General features: G+C 38.3%; 1 protein-coding gene across 2 annotated transcripts in view; it reads left to right on the top strand.

The window, feature by feature from the left end:
* Positions 1-22,438, top strand: part of BMPR1B (bone morphogenetic protein receptor type 1B) — a 658,563-nt gene that overhangs the window by 478,813 nt on the left and 157,312 nt on the right. For both annotated transcript variants that reach the window (XM_089691636.1, XM_089691637.1), the window contains one exon: positions 16,242-16,444. In XM_089691636.1, coding sequence (XP_089547762.1) covers positions 16,372-16,444 — 73 coding nt within the window. In that variant the 5' untranslated portion in view covers positions 16,242-16,371. The remainder of the gene's footprint in view (positions 1-16,241; positions 16,445-22,438) is intronic.

A 22,438-nucleotide genomic window follows, 5' to 3' on the forward strand; every position in this document is an offset into this window, starting at 1 on the left:
GCTCACCTGAATCATAGATATGTGATTTGTGGTAAGTACTTCTGTAGATTATATAGCATATTATTAGTTTCCACATTTGGCCATTGTTATATTAGTGGATCTGAATAGTTGACAGGTCCATCTACAGCAGATATTAGATGCCCATGATCGCCATACATTTTATAAATTTGAAGGTTTGACTGGATCTTATAGTTTACCAAAATTAATATTTAATTAACATTGTGAACACTTCAAAGTATAGTTCCAATTTTGCAGTCAGACTTGCAAACACCCATATTAGGTTTTTTACAAGTTCCCAATCTTGCAGCATGCCTACAATGAAAAAATATGTTTTAGTTTTCTTATTGCTTCCTTGGAGTATGTTTATACAGGACTGCAAGACTGCAGTCTGTCCCCACTCTGCACAGTTGCACAAATGTTGAGATCTTTAACCATTTTTAGGACAAACAGTGTCCATTTCTAGTTTATAACTGATATTGGAGAATTGTACATACAGAATTAAGAACAGCAAACATACAGTAAACTCCAAAGCCCCCTCCTTAACATTACCTAGAAGGAAAAGTTGGGTATGATTTTTAACCACATCCCATCTGGCCGTAGTATATAAATGGCCGGACGGTGGCACTGCAGGGTCGGGTGGCCGTTTATAAATGGCCTCCCTGCACCCTACTTGTGCACGCTCCCAGGGAGCACGCAGCACCGAGATCCAGTGCCCGCTGTACCCTCCGGACACAGTGAAACACAGATCGATTATGTGATCACTGATTGGCCAATCAGTGATCACATGCAGAGTAGTAGGCAAGATGTCACTTGTGACATCATTGCTTACTACATGTGAAATCTGCGAATGATCACAGAGGTCACATGGTACAAGGCTATTCACAACAGTCTTGTACCATGTGACAAGCTGTGACCAATCACAGCTCACTCAGTAGTTCTTAATGGCTACAAGAATGAAGACAGCGAGAAAGATAAATGATTGCTTTTACATCCTATATGGGTGTAAAAGCAATCAGTGTAAAAAAAAAAAAAAAAAAAATCTTCATCACCCCCCACAAGTAGTACAGTGTCACCATGGTGACACTGTAGTGCTAGGGTGACAGTATGTAAAAAAAAAAAAAATAAAATAGTAATATATGAAAAAATGTAAAAAAAAGTTTAAAAATTATAATTTTTGGTTATAAACTAATTTGGGTTATTTTTTTTTACTAAAAAGATAACAGAATAAATTTTGGCCAAGATTTATGATGAAATATTATTTATTTGCAAAATGTTATAAGAAAAACAATTTTTTTTTTAAATTTTTGTACATTTCATTTACATAGCAAAAAAAATAATCCCAGCGGTGAATAAATACCACCAAAATAAAGCTTTATCTGTCTCAAAAAAATGGTAAAAAATTCATATGGGTACAGTGTTGCATGACCGCGCAATTGTCATTCAAAGTGTGATAGCAGTGAAAGCTGAAAATTGCCCTGGACAGGAAGGGGGTAAAAGTGTCCAGCCAGGAAGTGGTTAAGCACATATAAAGCAAGTAAAATGGTAATCAGCAGTTTAGCGTATTGTAATAAATAAAAAGTAGGTGTTGTCACAATTTGGCTGCAAAAGTGGAAATGCAATTTAAGACAGTTACTTAAAGTAGAACTAATTGAAAAAGTTATTCTTCCATTTTGGAGAAAAGGGTTATAACTCTATGTTTTTTTTTGCCTTCTGTGTCCCATTGACTGATTTCTCTTAACGTCCTATACCACAGTGCTAATAAGAATTGAGAGAAAATCCCTCCAAAGTGAGGGAATCCGTGGTTGTCACAAGTTTCACCAGGACTTGTGTTCCCAAGGGAAGATTTTTCCTCTTTTCCTTTTCTGGTGACAACCCAAAATTTGAGATTTTCTTTTACTTTCACTCTTTGTGGTAATGTTAAACATGACAAATAGAGAGAGTAAATCACAAGGACAAAGCAATCAATAAAAGCCTGACAGATATTCAAATCCCTCTCCATTCTATCCAAAAAAAATGTGACATTTTGCTTTACTTTTTGATCTACACATGACTGGATAATTGAAAGATATATTAACACAATTTATTGTGTGAATACTCTCAACCCCTTTAGTTGATCAGTTAATCTGTATACTTTAAAAAAAAACTTTAGACTTTTTAATGTCCATTTTTATACATATTAATCAGCTAGTTTTCTTTGTTTTTGGGAAAATGTTTCCTCTTAGGTAAATCAAAGTAAAAGAGCATGTAGATTTGTATTTAATGTATTCTTACAATTTCATAGTGCTTTATAGTTTATTCACAGGGTGCATGTTGTGTATGTTGGGAAAGACATAGGGGTTGATGTACTAAAACTGGAGAGTGCAAAATCTTGTGCAGCTCTGCATAGAAACCAATCAGCTTCCAGGTTTGTTTGTTTATTTTTTCTTGTCAAAGCTTAATTGAACAAGCTGAAGTAAGAAGCTATTTGGCTACAATTCACAGCTGTATCAGATGTTTCACTTCCCAGTTTTAGTAAATTAGCCCCAAACTGTATCAAACTGAATTTCCATTTGTTTTAAATAAAGGATTAGTGTTTTTTTCAGAATGGTCATTGAATTAATACCATATAATTGGTATTTTTGTCTATATAGCTTATCATTATCACAATTGATCTTACATGATGGGTCCCTTATAGTGTTGGATTGGTAATATAGTTGCGAGATATGACCTTACAGCTCCAAAGAATTTCATCAACACCTTGTGGCACCCTTGTTTTTCAGTACTTATTTACAATTTAAATAGCTTTAGGTTGTCTGTCCCATCCCCCAAATACATGTGAGCGTGCCTTTGTCCTGTAAGCTCTTATGAAGGGTTCTTTAACTTTCTCATTACATCAGACAACAAAGCCAATTAGACCCTTTCTCAGAGAGCTCTTTGTTTATGTCTGTGCCAATGGCAATTTTAAGTTAAAATGGTTCTTACAGCAGATTTTACAGGTTAATTGTACCTTTTTCAGGGTTCACTAAAAAAGCAGACTTCTGGGGATTTATGTGTACATTGGAGATCCTTCTTTGGGCAGTTACAAAAACACAACATGCAGAACATAGTTCCTTGATTGTACTGCTTGTGATTATTTACATTTTCCTTATTTATGATGCTTTCTCTAAACGATAAAAAATTAAAGTTTTCAAAGTATATGTGTTTGTGATTACCTATATGTTGGTAGGGCCACTTGTAGACTACATTAGCAGTACTTGTCAAATGAGAAGGACACAGGAGCACATTTTAGAGAAAGTTGTAACCCCATAACAGGAGTGCCTGAACAAGGACCTTCTTGACAGTATATCACTAAGTATTATTTTAACTAAATCAGCAATATAAAAAGATTGAAAGCAACATTTAATTTACATTAACATGTTAAGTTGCATATAATAGTTTAGTCCTTGGGTTTGGATCTACCTTAAATAATATGTAAACCCAACATTTTATATTCCTGATATATGCCTGCTATACCATGTACTTGTATGAAATATCATCCTGTTCTCTTTGTATTGCATCCTTTGTGTAAAATCTCTAGTATTCCTGCAGTCCCTTAGCTTCCCTATTAAAACTGGCCACACTAGGCATGAGAGCAAAGTGTGGTCAGTTCTCTAACTGTGCTGGAAACTCAGAGTGCTCTGCTCCATTAATCAGTCTTCTCCTGACACCTCCAACCCTCACCCTCTTCCTGCACAGCCTTTTACTGGGACGTTCAGTGTGCTGCTGTTTCTCCTCCCCTAGATCTCTGCGCTCAAGCTCAAGGAGCTTGGAGAGGATGTGATCACTTAAAAAACAGGAAAAAAAAAGTATTTATAATTTTTTTATATCTAAAATATAAATGAAAGGCAAAACATTTGTGTATAAATTGAATGGGTGGTTGCTTTACAAGGTGAGGGTTTGCATATACACTGCTCAAAAATATTAACCACTTGCCTACAGGGCACTTATACCCCCTTCCTGCCCAGGTCAATTTCCAGCTTTCAGTGCTGTCACACTTTGAATGACAATTGCGTGGTCATGCAACACTGTACCCATATGAAATTTTTATCTTTTTTTTGTGACAGATAGAGCTTTATTTTGGTGGTATTTAATCATCTCTGGGTTTTTTTTTTCTTAAACAAACCAAAAACCACTGAAAATTTAAAAAAAAAAGTTTTTTCTTAGTTTTTGTTATAAAATTTTGTAAATAAGTGATTTTTCTCCTTCACTGATGTGCATTAATGAGGCTGCAGTGATGGGCACTGATAGGTGGCACTGATGGGCACTGATAAGGAGGCACTGGCTGGTGGCATTGATGGGCATTGACAGGCATCACTGATGGGCACTGAAAGGCCGCACTGATATATGGCACTGATAGGTGGCATTGTTAGGTGGCACTGACTGGCACTGTTAGGCGGCACTGAATGGCACTGATAGGCGGCACTGATAGGCGGCACTGATGCGCACTGATAGGCGGCACTGACTGGTACTGATAGGTGCCACTGATTGGCAACACTGATAGGTGGCACTGATTGACATTGATAGGTGGCACTGACTGGCACTGATGGGTGGCACTGAAAGGCAGCTCAGATGGGCACTGATATGTGGCATTGATGTGCACTGGTAGGCACTGAAATGTGGCATTGATGTGGCACTGATGGGCACTGGCACATGGCACTGATGAGCACTGACAGCTGGCACTGATGGACACTGACAGGTGGCACTGCTGGGCTACACTGATCATCAGGGCACACTGATCATCAGTGCTCTGATGATCAGTGTAGATGTCCCCTCCACAGAATGCCGATTACCAGCTCTCCTCTCCTCTCGAGCTGTCAGCGTGACAGCTCGAGAGGAGAGAAATGCCAATAACACAGCTGATCACATGACCGAGCCAACATCTTTGGCTCTTTCCGTGGATCGGTGATCCGCTGTGTCCGAGGGACACAGCGCACCACCGATCGCCGTGCTGCGTGCTCCTGGAGCCGCGGATGCGCGGTGAGAATGGGAGGATGTCATATGACGTCCTCCCAGAACGAGAGAACCACCTTGCGCCCGTCATTGTACTATATGGTGGGCGGGAGGTGGTTAAAGGAACACTTTTTAATCAGAGTGTAGCATTAAGTTAATTAAACTTCTTGGATATTGATCTGGTCAGTTAAGTAGCAGAGGGGGTTGTTAATCAGTTTCAGCTGCTTTGGTGTTAATGAAATTGACAACAGGTGTACTAGATGGGCAACAGTGAGACAACCCCAAAAACAGGAATGGTTCTACAGGTGGAGGCCACTGACATTTTTTTCCTTACTCATCTTTTCTGACTGTTTTCACTAGTTTTGCATTTGGCTAGGGTCAGTGTCACTACTGGTTGCATGAGGTGATTCCTGGACCCTAAAGAAGGTAAACAGGCAGTCTTACTCCTCCAGGATGGCACATCAATACGTGCCATTTCCAGAAGGTTTGCTTTTGTCTCCCAGCACAGTCTCAAGAGCATGGAGGAGATTCCAGGAGACAGGCAGTTACTCTAGGAGAGCTGGACAGTACCGTGGAAGGTCCTTAACCCATCAGCAGGACCAGTATCTGCTCCATTGTGCAAGGAGGAACAGGATGAGCACTGCCAGAATCCTACAAAATGATCTCCAGCAAGCCACTGGTGTGAATGTCTCTGACCAAACAATGAGAAACAGACTTCATGAGGGTGGCCTGAGGGCCCAACGTCCTCCAGTGGGCCCTGTGCTCACTGCCTGGCATCATACAGCTCGACTGCCATTTGCCATTGAACACCAGAAGTGGCAGGTCTGCCACTGGTGCTCTGTGCTTTTCACAGATGAGAGCAGGTTCACCCTGAGCACATGTGACAGATATGAAAGGGTCTGGAGAAGCCGTGGGGAACATTATGCTGCCTGTAACATCATTCAGCATGAGCATTTTGGTGGTGGGTCAGTAATGGTCTGGGGAGGTAAATCTATAGAGGGATGCACAGACCTCTACAGGCTAGACAATGGCACCCTGACTGCCATTAGGTATCGGGATGAAATCCTTAGACCCTTTGTCAGACCCTACACTGGTACAGAGGGTCCTGGGTTCCTCCTGGTGCATGACATTGCCCGCCTCATGTGACAAGAGTATGCAGGCAGTTCCTGGAGGATGAAGGAATTGATACCATTGAATAGACCCAACGCTCGCCTGACCTAAATGCAATAGAACACCTTTGGGATATCATGTTTCTGTCTATCCAACACCACCAGGTTGCACCTCAGACTGTCCAGGAGCTCAGTGATACCCTGGTCCATATCTGGGAAGAAATACAAGTACATGGGGGCCATTCAAACTACTGAGTACCAGTTTGAGTTGCTGGAATGAAATTTCAGCAAAAGGGACTAGCCTGCTGCATCATTTTTTAATTTAGATTTTTGGGGTGTCTTTGAATTCAGTCCTCTGTAGGTTGATAATTTTCCTTTCCATCAAACAATGGGGCATCCTTACGTTCCTAACCCAGTCCATAAGTCAAATATGCCAAAAGACCCTGCGCATGGGTGTAGAGGGCTGAAGACAGAGAAGTGAAGTGGAACCCAAATGTATGCAAGAAAATATACGGATAGGCCAATCCTTGCTGCTCCCATGTACGACAGCGGAAGTCAGATATAATTGCAGAAAGAGATGGAAACAAGAGCGCACTGGCCTAGCGCATTATCCCAGATAACAATTTATTGAATAATAGTTAAAATGTACTCACAAACAAAAGATGATAAATAGCATATCATATGACAGTCACTTGATACATGCTCCATATGGCACTAAAGGTCCCGACATGAAAGAAGTGCCATCCAAGAGCCAAAGAAAGGCTAATGTGTTTCAAGGGAAACCCTCTCCCTCAAAGGCCTGGTTTTTCAGAGCCCGCATTTTCCCTCGAAATGTGTTAGTCTTTCTTTGGCCCTTGGATGGCACTTCTTTCACATCGGGACCCTTGGTGCCATATGGAGCATGTATCAAGTGACTGTTATATGATACGCGATTTGTCACCTTTTGTTTACGAGTACATTTTAACTATTATACAATAAATTGTTATCTGGGATAATGCGCTAGGCCATTGCCCAGTCCATATCAGTATAGATATCCAGCATGATATTTTTCCCCAATTGAGATCTGATTTGTTTTCAAAGTGTTCCTTTCATTTTTTAAGCCGTGTACTTTAATTATGGATTTTTTAAATAGAAACATAGAAGAGTATCGTCAGAAAAAGTTGTCCATTGAGTCTGCCCCATTTTTTTAATTTATAGATTTTTTTTGTTAACTTCCTTGTTTGAGTATAGATCTATGTTTGTCCCAAGCATGTCTGAATCCAGTTACTGTTGACTGATTCACAATCTCTGCTGGAAGTCTATTCCAAACATCAACTACTAATACAGAACTGCATTAATTACTTTTAAGACTGTCTGGAGTTCAGCATTAAAATCATAGATTGGAAACCCAATAGTATCTTGTGATTTGTTATCTTAGGTAACACCTTGATTACATGCAGAGTATTTTTTACTAATAGGGATCAGAGTATTCAAATCAAATACAATGTGGTTTTATTAACCAAAATAAAAGTACCAGATATGAAGCTGCAAACTTTAAGATACATATTTCCTATAAAGATGGCCTGTCAGTTTTCACTAGCTTTTGGTGTACACCAAACCTAATGTCCATCTCATTCCTGGTAGAGAGTCATAAAGTTGGAACTGGCACTATGCACACAAAGCCATCTTAAAGGGAAAATCAGCCTTTTGTTTGAATACAATCAGTACCACTGTCAGTGAGGTCAGCATCCCAGAATCCGCAACATGGCATCACTGCCAGCCTAGCTGATTGTATTCAGCAAATCAACCCCAGAAACAGCATTAAGCTGATTATCCCTGAAGGCAAGGGAGATGGATGGAGTGCAGTACTTCAGTAATGTGAGCATACTGTATGGGTTTTGTTCGGATCATAATTTAGTTTGTGTGTATGTATAAAATTACTAATCAAGGTCCTTACAGGTTAACTTTAAAATAATGTTTTATTTTCATAAGCATAAGAGAATTTTCAAGATACAACAAATAACAATTACGTCTACATTTGTTCTTGTTACTGTTTTATGTCTTTTTGTGTAAAAACGTAGAGGATTATTTTTCCTGTTTTACATTATAAAATCAATTATGTATGTTTTACATACACTTCTTCAGCCACTGTGAACTCAGATGACATCTCTCTGTAGGCTGCCTACAATGCATGCAATTTGAAATATGTTCAGTATTACCAAACAGAGTACACTACGATGTAAAACTGTTTCTGTTTCGGTACATAGTCTGTAAATCCAATAATAAGTGGGTACTAAAGTGTAACTTTAGGGGCCATTTTTAACAGCAGAAAAATATGGGCAAATTTGTTCTGTACAGATTTTCCTGTAATTCAGCTGTATATTTGGAATAGTTTTAAATGTCCCTACTGGCAATATTAGAGTGCAAATGGAAGTTTCCACATGTGGAAGTAATTATCTGATTGGTAACTATATGGTTAAGTGCCAAATTTGATTTTAGATGTGTATTTTATGAATTTTGCACTACAGTAAGGGAAATTGTTTTAAATGTCTTGTGTCAGCTATCAAAGTAGCACCAGAAAAATCCTAGTGCTTATTTATTGCTAGTTGTATGATATAATGTAACTATTTTTGATGGAAAACTGGATATTTAACAAAGGGGCTAATTATGTAAATAAAGGGGTGAGTTCTGTAGTGGGCCAACAGTAAATTTCTCACTTGGGTGTAGAAGCATGCCACCAACCTCTTTACACTCAGCACTGATGTTTGCTGCAGCCACACAGCTGGAATCAATGTGTGTAAACAGAACTTTCTCTGGGGGACAGATACTTTGGATTACACAGTCACAGCTTACAGTAAACATTGCTTGCAGCCCTTTAACCACTTCTGCGCTGCCCTATAGCAGAAATACTGCTACAGGGCAGCACGGGTGTGCAAAATCACGTTTATATAGGTGATTTTTCATATCCGGGTAGGGGGAGCGTGCGAGTTGCGTGAGCCCTACCCATGGCGCAATTCGCAGCTGTGGCTGTCAATCACCAGGTTCCGGAGGGTGAATAATCGCCAGCGCCCAATGATTTCCAAGGATCTCCAATGTACAGCAGAGCCATCCAAAGCAGTGTGATTACAGTGAAGCACACTGACACAGCCCCCTAGTAAACACTCCCAGCACACAGTTAACTCCAGTTAACCCTTTGATCACCCTTCTTGCCAAGTGCCAATAGTACAGTGTCAGTGCTTTTTTTTTAGCACAGTGACACCAAGTCAGTTCCCCCAGTGTCAGAAAGTCGGCAGCAGTCCTGCTATAAGTCACTAATCGCCACCATTACTAGTATAAAAAAAAACCAAAAAAATTCCAGTATATATACTGCCATTTGTAAACGCTATAACTTTCATGTGAACCAATTAATTTACACGTATTGGGACTTTTTTTGGCAAAGACAAGTAGTAGAATACATTTTGGTCAAAATTTATGCCGAATTTTGATTTTAAAATTTTTTTTACTGGACATATTTAATAGCAAAAAGTTAAAAATATTGTTTTTTTTTTCAAACAAGTCGGTCTTTTTTTTATAGCACAAAAAATAAAAAACGCACAGGTGATCAAATACCACTGAAAGAAAGCTCTATTTGTGGGAAAAAAGCACGCAAATTTCATTTGGGTGCAGCGTTGTATGACCGCACAATTGTCAGTTAAAGTAACACTGCGCCGTATTGCAAAAAATGGCCTGGTCAGGAAGGGGGGGAAATCCTCAGGAGGGCAAGTGTTTAATATATGTGCTTGGTATAACCTTTTACTATATGGAAAAGTACCCTAAGATGTTCTGTAACACTAGTCAGATATTTAGAATGTACTGTATGTGAATATATCACTTTAAATGAAAACTTGTATTTTCCCTTTAATAAACAATCTGAACTCACCTATGACCTTATACCTTATGACTTATGAGTAACATTGAGTTGTGCTTTTTTCTGTCACTGTCTATCATCCCCATCCGCCCCCATCTGCGCTAAACAACATATGGACAACTTTCTGTTAGAACACCTGAACAGTGAACAGACTGAATGCAGCTGCTGTTCGGCCGAAAAGTTATGCCTGGATCCTCCGATTCTCAGACGAAAATATGTTGGGCATAAGGGTGCTGACAGGGCCACCCACTGTTCAATTTTCATATGGTTGATCAAGAAGTGTGCAACATTTGTTCTGTGTATGGCCAGCTTTACAAATATCCCTGAAAGTTATTTTTTGATAATTAGTTTTTCACTGAAGAAAGATAGGACAGGAGATGTATGAAGAAGTTGTGTCCCATACACAGTAGATACACAATCTTTTTTAGGATCTGACCAAAGAAACATCCTTAAATGAACCACCTGTTTGCTACTAATCCTTTACTAATCCTTCTTTTAAGCAGTTTAGTTAGTGGAACTACAGCATACAAAAACACACACAAACACACACACACTTACATTGTGCCAAGCATTCACTGATAACTATCCTGTTACATTTTCATATGCACATATTTACAGGATAGTCTTACTATGAGTTTAGTTCTTTCTTGGTTGCTAGATTAGGTTAAAAAAAAATCCTGGGTCCACATTGTAAGGGATATCTGGCAAATAAACATAAAGGTCAGGGCAATCACAGGTTTTCAGAAGAGCATTAAAAATAATGATATACAGTGTGTATGTTTGTGTGTGTGTTTGGCCGGTAAAGCGTTTAATAAGAGAGCAATATTTTACACTTAAAAACTTCTATTCAGTAGCTCAGTGCCCGCACAAAGTCACATTATGAATGCTCTGGCCTGACACCTGTGATGTCAAGCACCATAACAATGCACTGCCTGCCCCCCTGCCTCCACTCACAGAAGCACAGTTTGATATAAAACCTGCCTTGTCTTTCCCTTTTCTAAAATTAGCAAATCAAACCATGCAAATGAGCTCTACAATGAGAAGCTCTATTTTATTTTCTTACAAGGCTTTTGTTTTCAGCCCTGGAATTTGCTTAAAAAGCTATTGTTTGCACTTGTAGCTGTAGCAGAATTTGTGCAAAAAGCAGACTTGGAGGCAGACAATGGGAGAGAACAGCCTGTGACACAGCTTTAAACTTTATTAAGTCTGCCTTGGACCCCTTTTCCTCTTTAGAGCTAAATGGAAGCAAAGTTTGGCAGCCACCATGCTGTGCTCTTGATTGATGCCCTGAACATCTGAAGCACTTTTGTGTCCAGCTCGCTCTTTATGAGTGCATAATGTGTGAATACTCAAATAAGGTCAGCCCTTATCACATGTAATCTAGGCCTCAGCACAGATCAACAGTGACAGTCATACCCAGTAAGCGAGTGCACAAATCATTCTCGGCATGCACAGAGCAGCTTAAATGATTGTTGACAGTCACTGGTGTTCTGTGGAAAGCAGAGTAAAAATAAAAGAGATCTAGGTGTATCATGCAGGCCTGTAGAGAAGACGAAAGAGGGAGCATTCTGGGTACGGAAGTGTTGTTACAATAAAGATGAAATTTGCAGGCTCAGAGCCACAGAGCAATAAATAGACACCAAATTGCAGAAGAGCAGCAACCAATGGCAACCAATCAGATTTCAACTTGCTGAAGCCAAATCAAGAAAATATGATTCAGAAGGAATTCTGATTGGTTGCTGCAAGCAACTTAATTTTGCTCTTTTAATATTTCTAGTAGTTTTTGCAGGTACAAAATTGTGTGTATTAACTCAACAGAGAGTTTTCCATTCTCAGAACAGTCAACAGGGGAAGAGGGTTCCACTTCTGTATAGAGTTTGAAAAATCCAGCATTCTAGACGATTAATGCTTTTACGTCCTCTTGCATACAGGCGCCAAAACATTTTGTAGGCATTTGGGTGTTCTAAATGCTGCCCATTGCTTTCAATGAGCCAGTACACACTGGAGTAAAAATAACAGTAAACTATTGCCACGTTTGGATCAGAAGATACAAAATTAGCATTACTGGTCAGTATTTTACACATGTACAGTATGTGTGAATACATACAAATACATGTGCATAATTCACAACTCTGTATTATTTAAATATTTGGCATTCTGATAACTAGAGGAATTTGTATGCACTAAACATGTGCACTGTAATGCAGGCATAGATGGGTCGTTTATCGGCCAAATTTTTGTCCGCACAAAAAATTGCTGATATTCATGCCATTAGTGGGGCCAGCCCGTCGGCCATTTTTTGTGGATCTTCACGTTTTTTTTTATCGGTCATGATGGAAAATCCACTAAAAATGGCCATTTTTCGTGGACATTGGTGGCAGCATCGGCAACGGCACAGACCGATTTTTCATTTATCGGCCGAAAATTTGGCTGATAAACAGCCCGTCTATGGCCTGCATAAGAACCATACTGTACAAAGTCCTGCCCGGAAGATCTGAGGTTCATACATCACTATCATGTGGAAGTACCCTAAAGCAGGGTGTACACAACCATCGGGTTAAATGAAATAAAAACTGACAGATCTCTGCATCCACAAAAGTTATGTGGATGTGGGAATCTCTCTCGCTGCACCATTGTATTCTGTTAGTTGGATGCATGCACTGATCAAATGCTGGTTTTCCAGCAAGTCCGTTTAACATAAGCTGGTCATTAGATATTGAAAAAATTGGGGTTCTTGCTGAACTGGACAAATTATGATATGTGCACCTTGCTTAAAGTGTTACTAAACCCACAACTATAAGACGCTGATTGCTGCCATTACTAGTATGAAAAAAAATTTATATAAATTCCAGTATATATACCATTCCAGTATATATACCATAGTTTGTAGAACTTTGATGCAAACCAAATAATATGCACTTAGTGGTATTTTTTTTAACCAAAGACATATAGTAGAATACATTTTGACCCAACTTTATGAAGAAATTTGATTTTTACATTTTTTTTGGATATGTTTTAATTGTTTGCCTTTTTTCATTTATAGAATAAATTACCAAAAGAAAGCTCTATTTGTGTGAAAAAATTATATAAATTTCATTTGGGTACAGTGTTGATGATCACACAATTGTCAGTCAAAATAGCGCAGTACCGTATAGCAACAAATTGCTGGGTCATAAAGGGGATAACATCTTGCAGAGGGCAAGTGGTTAAGTGTTGATTGATTGATTGATTACATTTGTTTTGGCTCATTTTTAACTCTTTTATTACTGATCATTGCAAACATTATTCTGATCTATTGCATCAAGTTGACCATTTAATAGTGAACAACTTTCAACTGATATTCAAGTGACTGCTTTTTTTTTTTTCTTTGCTGTGAAACTTGATTGAAGCTGTTCTTAATATAATAATATAGTCTGTAAGCATTTCAGAATAATGTCCTTGTTCTGCTTACTTCTACAATACACATGCAGAACATATTAACATGGCTCATTGGTTTCCATAAATTTGCTTGACATATTTACCTTATGTCTTTGTATTTCACACTTTGTATGGTGTCATTGTGTCCTCAAGGTTGGCTTAGTAAAACTTGCTAATGAGGAAATCATCACTGAGGAAGAAAAGGCTAAATGTTCCTTTAGAATTAGCCTATGCATGTATAAAGGCAAACTGGCAATTTAGCTCCAATCTAACAATAGTAAGCTGTTCTTTCCTGTGTTGCCCATAAACATATGATAAGAACAAGTGACAATTAATTGGACTGTTTCTAATGTGCTAGATTAGTATAACAAGCACATCAGCCATTCCCAGAGATATTTTGCAACTTGTCTGAAAGCTCCTGTGTGAGTAGGCCAATCTGAAGTTCCACATGTGCTCCGCTGTCAGCATCGGGAGGTTATCACAGTAGGTCTTGGTGCTCAATAGGGTTGGCCAGGGGGCAAATTTCCCCTCATTCTTGTAGATATATCATCCTGGCTGTGGCCAGAAATGCCATAATTGATTACACGCTTGCTGTTATATTATTTCTTCTGTGATTTAGACTGTGTATTGAAATGAAATATATTAAATTTAATATTGAATGCGTGAGAGGGTGATTGCACACTTTGAGTAACTGTCTCTTCCTGTGTATAGGCCATGCATCTCTTTTATTGGTACCTGTAATGTAGGGTTGGGAGATAAATGTACCAGGATTTGACCAAATATTTTAAAACCAGGGCTTTCAAGTCCAGTTAGCTATTCCAGTCAGAATCAAGACACACACTGTTGCTTAATGAATGCATTCCATGCTGTGACTACAACAGAACACTAGAGCAGGGGATGAAAGTAATAATTTAAACTTTAGTACTGTTGTTATATTATATTGGCAGATTTCATTCAGAGTTAGATGTGTGTGGAAGTGTAACCTGGTAAAATCAAATATCCCTATTGTAACTAATGTAGTATCTGTCTGACTACTTTACCAGTGGGGCCTTTCAAATGATAATAGTGATGTGGGGGTAAATATCATTAATACGCCCCTTTAGCTCTCAAAAACCCACACAGATTTCTACAGTTTTACAGACTTATACCTTTCTAGTCAGCATTAAAGTAAATGAGAATGGATTGAATCCTGTGGTAACTAAGCAAATGGTGTGCTTACTATAGATTCATATTTATTGTTATAAAAAAGGACCGTAAAGTTTTTTTTTATTTCTAGGTTAATTTTACAGTGATGTGATCTCAAAGTTTCTTCACTGTAGATCTTTCTGATAGTAGGGGGTGGGCATTCAATACCTTCACAGCAGGAAATATGTTCCTGCTCTGTGCACAGCAGATGCCGCAATCCAGAAGGTGGTTCCTACCACAACCTAAGCTCCTCCCACATGGCTACAAGCTACTGTTTGACAGCAAGGCTCTGGCCCAAGGGTCACTGTCATTCAGCCAGGCAGGGGGCTCAGCAGGCAAACAGACTATGGGAGATGCAGGCATGCTATGTCTAGGTACAGCATCCTCATATCTTCTAACACAAAGCCACTGGAGGTAAATTTACCATGGAGGCATAGATGAGCTTTCATACCTGCCATGGTCAGTTTACATTAAAGTGGAGCTATATTCACCTTCTCTCTAGAAATGTGATGTCCCAGAACTGCTTGCTCACTGCTGACATCTTCAGCTATCTTCAAAGTCAGAAGGCCAAGATTATGTCACTCCCACACATGCGTAGGGCTTCAATCATCTTGGCATTGCCAAAATTCTACACTGAGCTGTGCGTGCACTGCTCAGTGTACAGTGCGGACAGATACTGTACATATAATATGTTTCTTATGCATTAAAATCCTGTCAAGACTTTTTTTTTTCATTAAAATTTACACTTTAAGGAAGCAGGGGGATTGGCAGGACCAACTAAGAAGTTGAGATGAAAGGAAATAATACACAGAAAGCAAAATACAATAAAGTAATAAACATTAGGTAAAGGGAAGCACATACACGGCTAAAAAATATTTTTACGTAACATACACTTTATCCAAATTACAACATGCTAGTATTTTTTTTAAAATTATGTTTAATACATTATTCATCTAGATCCTCTATGGTGTGCAAGATTAAAAAGGTGTCTTTATTTTATGATTGCTTTATAACAGGTGTTTTATGATCATTTTAATGGATCCCATAAAATCGACAGTGCACTATTTATTCTGCTGCCCAGTTACTAAACCAACAATTTACAGTTGTTTAGATAGCCTAGCAATTACAAAAAATAAAAAAAAATCAAAGTTTGATTAGAATTTAACTACACACCAAGATAATATAATAGAAATCACAAATATTAATAAAGGAAATGCTGCTAATATGTGTCTATAGCACAATAAATACAAAAGCATTAGCAAATACCATGGAGCCCATAATTCCAAACATTTTATTTAAAAGATGTGCAAACTCTTATTCAAATTTGTTTTTATTATTTAACTTCCAATTACACATGATTAAATGTTACAAGGCATAAAACATCTGATCAGAGGGTTTTACAAGCTCCTGGGCAGAGAATCAACTTAAACTTGATATGAAGTGTGTGGGGGAGGAGGTGTGTGCAGTGCTGAAGAGGTTAACAGCTTTTGTCAAGATAAGGCGAGGAAGTCTACACAAACTCTCATCTGGGCAGTCAATCACAGCTTCTGTTTTTAGCAATAAGGTCTGGCTTGAGATCTCTTTGTTGTGTTCCCCCACGAGGAGGTGATCAGTTGAGCTCTATGTGGTGACAGAACTTGCTTGTAACAGGCTTGCCTTTCACATTCTCCTCACAGGCTCCCCAGCAGACTTTTCTGAGGATCTGAGCTGTGGTTGGATTCAGGGACTACGAGAGATACAGAGAGAGAGTGGACTCTGCATCCCCCAGGATTAAGCATCAAGCCTGCAGTTCTTCTGCAAATAGGAATGGGCTGGTTTGAGGATCCAAGCTGGCAGTTGCATGTTTCCCTGATAATGCTTCTGTCCTTGCATACCAGAGGTAAGATTGGAAGGTATTTCAGTGACCAAATGTATCTTTATGTTACAAACTGTTCTTGTTCTGCTGAATCCCTGTTGGGGCTGGAATTAGACACCAGAGAAAGCTGTAACTTTTATAGTGCCAGTCCTATAACATATACATGTAGGCAGACTTGTTCCCTTCTTGTGTAGAAAGTGATGCTCTGGATACTGTTAGAAGGATTTCGAGCTGCCAAACAGTCTTATCTTGTGTTACATTCACATTTGCTTTACATCAACTCATGTGAAGTCATGTTTAGCTGCTGTGCATGGTTTCTTAAACAGCACGCGCCTTCCCTATGACACTGCAGCTCATAATTCAGAACATATTGCATGTTAATCTGATGTTTAGGAAAACAAACCTTTTCTTGACTGGGGAAGAATGTACACAGCCAGTGATGCAATGCTCCAGGCTACTAATATTGACAAACCGGTTATTGTGCATGAAGCCCATTTCATAATATTATCGGAAACTCTTGATTTCCTTGGGATTCTTCTACTTTGTTGGTTGGATTTCAGGAGGATAATAATTCATGTCAATTTGCAAGTTTTGCTTTAATCTGTGTGAAGATTTTTTTTTTCTGCTATGAATTAGTATGTCTCGGCAAACACTACAGGGTTCCTTCATGGAATAACAATCTCTCCCCCCCTCTGAAACCCACACTAGCAGTGCAGCATCATTAACACTTTGTGACTACGATTTTTACCCTGTTGAGTCATTACCCCCAAATCCCGAAATCTTTGGGGGAAAAAAAAATATATATATCTCATATTGTGTCTTACTTTCTCAGCAATAAGAGTGAGGTATACCTAAGGTATTTGTAATGTATATACTACACACAAAACAGTAATACTATTACTGCTGTTTCTTACAAATGTGTTGTAGAATGTTTGCAGTAGTTAATGCTAACAAGCTTGATATACATTGTAAATGTAATATAAATAAAAATGCATATTTCTGTGTAGTGGGCATTGGATATATCTAAGTAAAATTTCAAGCAATCGAGCTAGACTGTGTTATGTCGTGACTCAAATATTTTTTATTTGCTTCTATACAATATAGATATTTTAATTTGTGGATGTTGTGATGATGTGTACAACTCATGCTTTTGATATTGAGTTAGGTTTGTAATTCCTATGGCGCAATGTAAGTTTGTGGAAATTTCTGTATGAATTTAGTATTGGTGGCTGGGCTACTAAGTTAAGAGAATTTTCCTAAGATTGACAGTCGGAAGCAAAACTTTTCTGAGAACAGTGTGGACAAATTAAATATGTAAACTAATATGAAATTTCAGTGTTGGAATCTGGACTGTCTTGGATATACAGTAGCCAAATCCTGAAACTTTTCCTTAGGAAACTGTAACAGATCGTAGCAATACATGTACCAAAAAACTAACTACTATATTTGTAAAAACTGGAATTATGTGTTACATATTGTTGGTTATAGGTATCAATATTTTAGAAGTCTTATAAGCAGTACTTACTTTTTGGGTTTTTATTATTATTATGGGTAATTTAACTGACAACTAGTTAGTAAAAGAGTTGAAATGTAAGTGATTGTTTATAGTGTGGTGTGTGTTGAGGTGTTGATGGGAGTATTGTGTTGAGAATTACAATAGCTTTTCCTGGTATGGAATCTCAGCCAATGGGGTAGTTGTACTCAACTTTTCATGCAGGATCCTAATCCTCCTTGAATAAATCATCTTGTGATGTATGGCTCTGTATAGGCTTTTGTGTGCACCAGAGGTCACATCCTTTCATCATATCACAGTAGCAGTTCTTTCTGTTTGTATACAGAATTGACAATAGTAATAGGGATTCATAGAAGGGGTAATCATTAACCAAAACATTCACCTATGTGGTACTAAAGGTTTGTGTTTAGATCCATGGAAATAATTAATTTATGTAAATGGATTTGTTTGGACTTTTTGGAGTATCCTTGAACCTAAAAGAACAGATGCCATTATTACAAAATGTAATGGTGGCAAGTTAAAGCTTGGGGGTAAAGATGCTAGTTGATATTTCTATGTCAGCTGCCATGTTTTAAATAGAGTAAATCATGACAGGAGTTGTTGTATATATAAATGACAAATAAAGTAAATTACATCACTACATTGCATCAGATCCGCAAAACAGATGCTAGTACTTTAGTTCACAAATCCAGGACTTTACATTTAAAGATTTCTGGAAAAAAAAGTTTTAAAGGTGAATTATTAATGTTTTATATTAATCTAATGAGAGAATCTGCAATCAGTTGGCCCTACAATAATTTTGAGTTTTTTGTTTGTTTTTTTAATCTCTCCTAATACATTGAGCTTTTAGCATTACTGCCATATTCCTCACTGTATCAGGGAGGTAGGTAATATGGTGTCTTCATCACAGCTAGTTCTCGTTTTCCAGGTCTGTAAAATGAGCAATATACTAGACATTACTAACCATCTTCACTTTTCGTGGTGTTGTTTTTACTATTAATTCAGGTTTGGAATTTAAATGACTAGTCTAAAGATGTCAGATTACTAGCTTTCTGTGATGTGCTCTTATAGTGATAAATAGGACATTACTAATGTAACGGTAATGTGCATAAGAGGGCCAGTTCATATGCTAATAGATGACCCTGTAGAAAAGGCTTCTATAATTCCTGCTGTTCAATGAGCCCCTCCGATCAACATAAACATTGTAAATTCACCTCTTATGCCAGAGTTTTAAGCTAATTTAAATCGCAAATTCACAATCAGTCATGTTATTCACTTTGTAGTATTGCATGACATCTAGTGTAAGACAGGCCTCATCATTCACTTCCCCCATTCAGTCTATTGTGCCTGTGCATCTATAATGAGTATGGGAATCTGTGCACAAGTTACATGCTTCTGTTTTGTATTCCACCAGCACTGTAATACAGTGTTAAATTGAAATAAAAGTAGCAACTGTAATCATAATAATTAGTGTAATTGCTTATATTAGGCAGTTTTAAATTGAGTAATCTTTTCAACTTCCCTAGTCATTTAGAAAATTAATGAAACTTTTTCACTAGATGAAATTTATTTTTTAATGCCAGTTTGTGATGAAAAGGTTTAATAATGACCTGTACCACCACCCATATTGCTGATCTTCACTCTATTCAAGAGGTATTCAGCCTTAAAAATCTGCATCCAACAGAAGTGTCAGATAACGGCTCCCCTCTATGTGCTTTGTATCATTTCTGGCCACTACATCACTACAGGGCACATTGGTGACATAGGGGCCTGTGGAGGGAACCACAGAGCTCAGAGGGGGACTGGGTATTCAATATTACTGAAAATTTGTTGGATGCAGTGAATTTTTTCCAGTTTAGCTTTTCAGTAGAGAAAATATCAAGGGTGAGGCATGATAAGTAAGTGTTAACCTTATTCTTTACAGACTGGCCTTATATAAAAACATTTTCCTGTAATGTCATAATCTCTCTAATGGCGCATATGGCAAAATCTGTAAAGGAATGGCCAGTATGTACAGAAACATGTACTGAGGAAGGAAATCTCTCCTTCTGAAAATGCTAGTTGCTGTCAAACTGGCCTAATGGCCATAACACTTTCTGGGTCAACAACTTAGAAAGCAAATATAGGGTTCAAGAGTTCTGACTTCACTCTGACTTTTTAATCTGCTTGCTTGCTGCTGGTCAGTGTTTTTTAGAAGGTCAGCAATGGCTCCTTGATATTTCTTTCAGTACAGGTCTCCTTTAACTGTATTGTTACTTTGTACCAATCTGATCAATTCCATATGAGAAACCTTTCATGTAGACTAAACAGCTCTGATGCATAAACAGCACTGTGTAGTGCACGGTGACCCTTTGGTCATATCTTAATGACTTGTATTGAAGTAGTTCTTACTATTTGCATGCTGTAGAGAGAGGTGTTAGCTTGCCTTGTGGCAATTTTTGTAAACCAGTTTCTGGAGTTTGTACATAAGCTATTTTCCATATTTCTTGAGAGCTGATAATGAGGCTTGTGGCAGACTGTGTCATGTTCTTAATTCTGTCATCAATAAATACTTAAAAGTTGTATAAACTAGTCATAACTTTGTGAAGAACAACATCAGTGCTTATAGGGAGTGAATGAGAATTTAAAGAGCATTGATGTAAATCCTTTCATATCTCCGTAACATTTATTTTGTGAATGTTCTTTGAGTGACCTTGGTGAAAAAAGATCCCACTTCTGACGAAAATGACATTGTGACAAAATGATTTAGCCAGGAAATCATATCATTGTCAAAACTATTTCTGTTATGTGTGTCTGTCAGCAAGTACCAGATCCAGCCATCAACACAGTTCATCAGTTTGTATGAAATTTACGTATATACAGCTGGATTTTGTCAGTGATTATGCAGTTAATGTGATGATACAGTTGATGCTCCAAGAAAAATATGGCCCATCTTGATTGAAAAGCTTTAACTCTGAATACTTTTGCCATTCTGTTGATAATAGGCCAGTCTACAGCTGGTATGTCTATGGTAATGATAAATTGCTTTAATTTCTCTATGTAAAAGTTTGCATAGAAAAGCTGAACTTTAAAATGACCCTGACAGTGAGTAAAATGCAGCATAACCATTGCAATAACTTCTAGATCAGCATTTTCAAAACTTTGGTCATTTGTGTGCAACAATCAAAAACGTCTGAAATGCGCATATACAACCCATTCCTTTAAGTAACCTATACATTTACCTAATGTAGCTATATTTGTATCCCCTTTGCTGGCTACCTGTGTGTTCTGGCACCACCTGTGTGGTATTAATGAGCAGAGACTTTATGTTATCTGTGAGAACAAATTGAAATTTGGTGACGTGCCTCAACCAATTGGATCTTGTAGATAAGAAGTGCAATCCCAGTAGAGAAAATGGGTTATAAGAACCCTTGAAATAACTTTTTGACTCAAAGTACATTAGTATGATGATAAGTGAGAAGAATGATCCTTACATTTGTGTTGATTGGGAGGAATCTCCCCCTTCCAGATAGCTAAAAAGATCAGTGGTGTCAGTGGTTACTCAGAGCAGGAATGGCTTATTGTTCAAGGAACCCCTAGCAACCTCCGAAAGAACCCTAGGATTCCCAGGAACCCTGGTTGAGAATCCCTGCAATAGACAATGATCCACACGGTGTTGTATTTGAAATGTTTAATGGACCATTAAATGTTAAGTCCAGTACACACTGGCCAAAAATCAGCAGGAACTTTCGGTACATGTGTATCACTGTCTTTTCAATAGAAGGTGGTGTAATGAAGGTAAGTGAGTGTGCAGATAGTCCCACTCATGTCTACTGAGATGTAGTGACTGCACAGACATAGCTGTGCTGGTTTTTGTCCCCAGACGCACATTGTGTGCATTCGGGGACACGTACCAAAAATTGGGATGAGCAGCTGTGTCCGTCCGTGTCCCAGTAGATATGAATGGGACTGCCTGCACATGGAGGAATGGAATACCTGTGCATCCTGTGCGGCAAAGATAAGCACGTATGGGTGTACAGATAGGTACACCTGTGTGAACGAGGTCTAAGGCCTGGGTCACACTTGTTCAGCTCTACGATTCATTTGAATGGGCTGCCATGTCTCCTGATAATGCAGGGAAAAGGTCCCTGCTCCATTTTTTAAATTGCAGCCTGCACGGAAACTGCAAGTGTAGGAAGCGGCATCTGCGTTTTTCTGTGCAGGTGGTTGCAGCCGTGGGAACAGGTGCTGACCTGCAGAGGGAACCACTTGAACAAGTGTGAACCAAGCCTAAGGGTTTAAAAGAGTATTTTTTCTGGACAGGACAGACAAAATAATAGCTGAGGGTTTGTATGAATCTTTGCCAATCCTCAGTGTTAGAAATTATGACATACATTAACATTTCATTTTCTTGAATTCATTAGGTTAAATTGTGATTTAGGTTTTAGTCCAACCGAAAGAGGTATTTCAGTTAAAGGAAGACTTCTTTTGAGCTATGTTGTTTACTTTCTACTTATACCTCAATT

Source organism: Staurois parvus, unplaced genomic scaffold (assembly GCF_062004578.1).
Source record: "Staurois parvus isolate SC_StPar_1 unplaced genomic scaffold, SC_StPar_1.0 ptg000566l, whole genome shotgun sequence".
In the NCBI taxonomy this organism is placed as follows: domain Eukaryota; kingdom Metazoa; phylum Chordata; class Amphibia; order Anura; family Ranidae; genus Staurois; species Staurois parvus.